We start from the raw sequence: 1,180 nt of genomic DNA, 5'->3' as shown, positions 1-1,180 counted from the left end.
GTGTGTGTGTGTGTGTGTCTGTGTGTGTGTGTGTGTGTGTGTGTGTGTGTGTGTCCCAGGCAGAGATGGGTAAAGAGATCCATGCAATAGGCTGCTCCAGTAAACCACTGGGGTCCTGGACAGCTCAGAGGGGGATCCAGGAGTGCAGGGAGGCCTGTGGAGGACATGGATACCTGGCCAGTCAGTGTCAAGCACACACACATTCACACACATCAAGCTTCACTATTGAATGCCTCACACACACACACACACACACACACACACACACCTGGCTCAGTTGGCTCTCTCTCTCTCTCTCTCTCTCTCTCTCTCTCTCTCTCTCTCTCTCTCTCTCTCTCAGTGAACCGGCTTGGTAACCTGCGTGACGACAACGACCCTAACTGCACATATGAAGGAGACAACAACGTGCTGCTGCAGCAGACCAGCAACTACCTGCTGAGCTGGCTCCAGGCCAAGCTGCACGGTCAGTCCCCCGTCCTCTGAGACACTACTGAAGGTTCATGTGGCCAGGGACAGGGACAGAACTGGACAATTACAGCACCTATTCATGAGTCATATGATGTTCTCTGACTGACGGTGCTGATCTGTCGGTGCGGCAACGTCAAGGCAGTTAGTGATAACAGGTTCATTTGAGATGAAGCGTGCCTCACCTGTTTCCAGCAGCCTTCACTGTATCAACAGGAAGTCACAGAAACACTCTTCTCATTAGAGTTGCATTAACAATTAAGAAATTGCCAGGGACTCTGATCAGTCTCTAAAGCTTCAGTTGATGTCTTCTTGTCGTTTTTCAGACGGGGTGCGGATCGAGTCTCCTCTTCACACTGTGGATTTCCTGGATGATTTCCGCAGGATCCTGGGAACCAAGTTCAAAGCAACGTCTATGGAGGAGTGTATGGACTCTGCAGGTAGTCCAGTACTTCAGCTGCTCCAGATCAGCCTGATACCAAACTGTCTGTGATCAGATGTTGTGGATTTTCCTCTGCTGCTATCAAACCTTCACTTCTGGGTTCATAGGAACCAAGTGAAAGACGCACGAGGTCAGGACATTTAATACTGTCGCACACGTTCTGTTCTTCCAGTAACAGAGACGCAGAGTGACAGATCTTAACCCTTTCAGCTGTATAAATCCTGCTGATATAACCTTTTGTGTGTGTGTGTGTGTGTGTGTGTGTGTGTGTGT

The 1,180-nt window shown here is 49.7% G+C and overlaps 1 protein-coding gene across 1 annotated transcript; it reads left to right on the top strand.

The window, feature by feature from the left end:
* Window positions 1-59: 59 nt before the first annotated feature.
* LOC111649362 (peroxisomal acyl-coenzyme A oxidase 3-like) lies at window positions 60-1,174 on the top strand (the record flags this gene model as incomplete). Its single annotated transcript, XM_023399129.2, has 3 exons — window positions 60-180; window positions 341-463; window positions 792-1,174. Coding segments are annotated over 3 exons (411 nt in total), but the record flags the coding sequence as incomplete, so codon positions are not given.
* Between the last annotated feature and the right edge of the window lie 6 nt (window positions 1,175-1,180).

This window comes from Seriola lalandi, unplaced genomic scaffold, assembly GCF_002814215.2.
Source record: "Seriola lalandi dorsalis isolate HSWRI2012SDOR001 ecotype SW California unplaced genomic scaffold, Sedor1 jcf7180002050514, whole genome shotgun sequence".
NCBI classification, from domain to species: Eukaryota; Metazoa; Chordata; class Actinopteri; order Carangiformes; family Carangidae; genus Seriola; species Seriola lalandi.
Note: the sequence above shows the minus strand (reverse complement) of the source record. Positions and strands in the feature narration are given on the sequence as shown.